The sequence below is a fragment of the Triticum dicoccoides genome, chromosome 6B (genome assembly GCF_002162155.2).
Source record: "Triticum dicoccoides isolate Atlit2015 ecotype Zavitan chromosome 6B, WEW_v2.0, whole genome shotgun sequence".
NCBI lineage: Eukaryota > Viridiplantae > Streptophyta > Magnoliopsida > Poales > Poaceae > Triticum > Triticum dicoccoides.
The window spans coordinates 295,075,176-295,077,157 of record NC_041391.1 but is presented as its reverse complement, the minus strand read 5'-3'; the positions used below and the strand labels follow the sequence as shown (position 1 = coordinate 295,077,157).

At 47.7% G+C, this 1,982-nt stretch overlaps 1 protein-coding gene across 1 annotated transcript in view; it reads left to right on the top strand.

Moving 5' to 3' along the window:
* The first annotated feature begins 357 nt into the window (after window positions 1–357).
* The window catches only part of LOC119326314 (aminopeptidase M1-A), an 8,928-nt gene continuing 7,303 nt past the window's right edge, over window positions 358–1,982 (top strand). Inside the window, exon 1 of the mRNA XM_037599994.1 lies at window positions 358–705. Coding sequence (XP_037455891.1) covers window positions 472–705 — 234 coding nt within the window. The 5' untranslated portion in view covers window positions 358–471. The remainder of the gene's footprint in view (window positions 706–1,982) is intronic.

Sequence of the window (1,982 nt, the reverse complement as noted above, 5' to 3'; positions counted from 1 at the left end):
GCGCGCCGCGCCAAACCAGGCAATGGGCGCGCGCCAAATCAGTTTTTAGCGCGCGGTGCGTTCGGCGCCTGTTAGAGATGCTCTCAGAGCAAGCACTTACAGATTGTAATGACATTGTGACTGAGTATGTAATGACATTGTGACTGAGTATGCAAGAGTTTTCACACGAAAAAAGAAAAGAAAAAACTGATTTGCTGGCACGTTTTTTTTTTCTTTTCCATCACGTAGTTCTGCCCTAATCTCCACCACAAGGGAAAAACTGGTCTTGTGCGGCTGTAGGTTGCGCCGTGCCGTACATCCATCAAACTCCGGAAGACCGCCCTGCCCCACTATACCATCTCGTCAAGCCCCCAAAACCGCAAAGCAAAGCGCTTTTGGTTAAACTCATCGCCAAACCAAAGCGCCTCCTCCGAGCATCCGACGCTTCCAAATCTCTCCTTCCCTCACACTCCACCGACGCCCGCGGTGACCATGGCGGCGGAGCAGAGCGCGGAGCACTTCAGGGGCCAGGCGCGGCTGCCGGGCTTCGCGGCGCCGCGGCGGTACGATCTGCGCCTCACGCCAGACCTCGCCGCCTGCACCTTCGCGGGCTCGGTGTCCGTCTCCGTCGACGTCGCCGCGCCCACGCGCTTCCTCGTGCTCAACGCCGCCGACCTCGACGTGGCCCCCGGGGACGTGCACTTCGCGCCCAAGGGCTCCGGCCAGGTACCTTAACTGCTCGCGTCGTCGCGATTGTCACTGGTGGCTCGGTTTGATCTATTCGTTTGAGGTCTGGGATGTGGAAGCTGGGCCTTGGCGATTGGTCGGGTGGGGTTTTGGAACGGGGTTACGACCAGCGGCTAGGTTTTTGTCTAGGTTTCGCCCTTGGAAGTTTGACGTTTTAGCATTGCCTTGGCAGTGAAGTGAGTGAGATCGATTTCGCGCTGCTTAAAAGCTCAACAGTTGGATGTGCACTGCTTACTATAGGGCTCATAGGTTCTTTGCCTACGAGTTGCAACTGACTCAAATTGGATATATTGTCTCTATGCAACATTGTGATCGTGATATTTCATCATGAGGTGTAGATTTGGAGAAAGGATCAAAGGAAGAGATATGTGCTGCTTACATATTAGGCAAAGCTCAACAATAATAGTCATCATATTGTTTACATATTAGGCAAATGATCTGTGTTAGAATAGAATGTACTGTTTCTTTTTCACAGTTAAGGACTATTTCAAGCATTTTCCTGGCATGACCATACACCGTACATACTAAATCAGTCTGCACAGTCTGATCTACAGGGCATTTAGTACCAAGTGCTATCCTACACTATATAACCCGCTCTCATCAAAATAAGCAGTCTAGATTTTTTCTTACGAATAATCTACGTTGTTATAATCTGCAGAGTCTTTTTCTGCAGAAGTAATCTGCACCGCTATAGTCTGTTTCCATCTGACTGAACGGTCTAGATTTATTTCTTTTTTATAAGACCAATCTGGACTTCTATAATCATGTCGCACCCAAACAAGCGTTGTCATATATCCCTTTTTTCTGGACTAATGTGAGTATTTCTAGATATTTTGGACCAAGATGGGGTTTTTATCCCTCGAATAAATCATTATTATGTTTGCTCCCTAGCTAGCATGTAAATATTTCTATTTCTAGCATTTGCCGCATATATATATCAGAAGACCCAGAGCCGAGGCTGGTTCGAACCCATGACCTCCAGGCCACAAGTGGAAGGGCTCTGCCACTGCACCAGGTCCGCTCTTCAGATCAGAAGAACAAAATAAGGAAATAAAATCATGTGCTTCAGCTCACAAATAAATATGTTAGAAATAGGTAAAAGTAGAATAGGTTTATTGCCATCGACAGGATTTTTCTTGGGAACCACAAACTAGTTTGGCGGAGACAAATCAGGAGGGGAGAAAAATTTCGGAAGAAAACAAGAGTAGTAGGTAGTACCTATGCTTTGTCCGACAGCAAAAGGGAAACCGAGATGG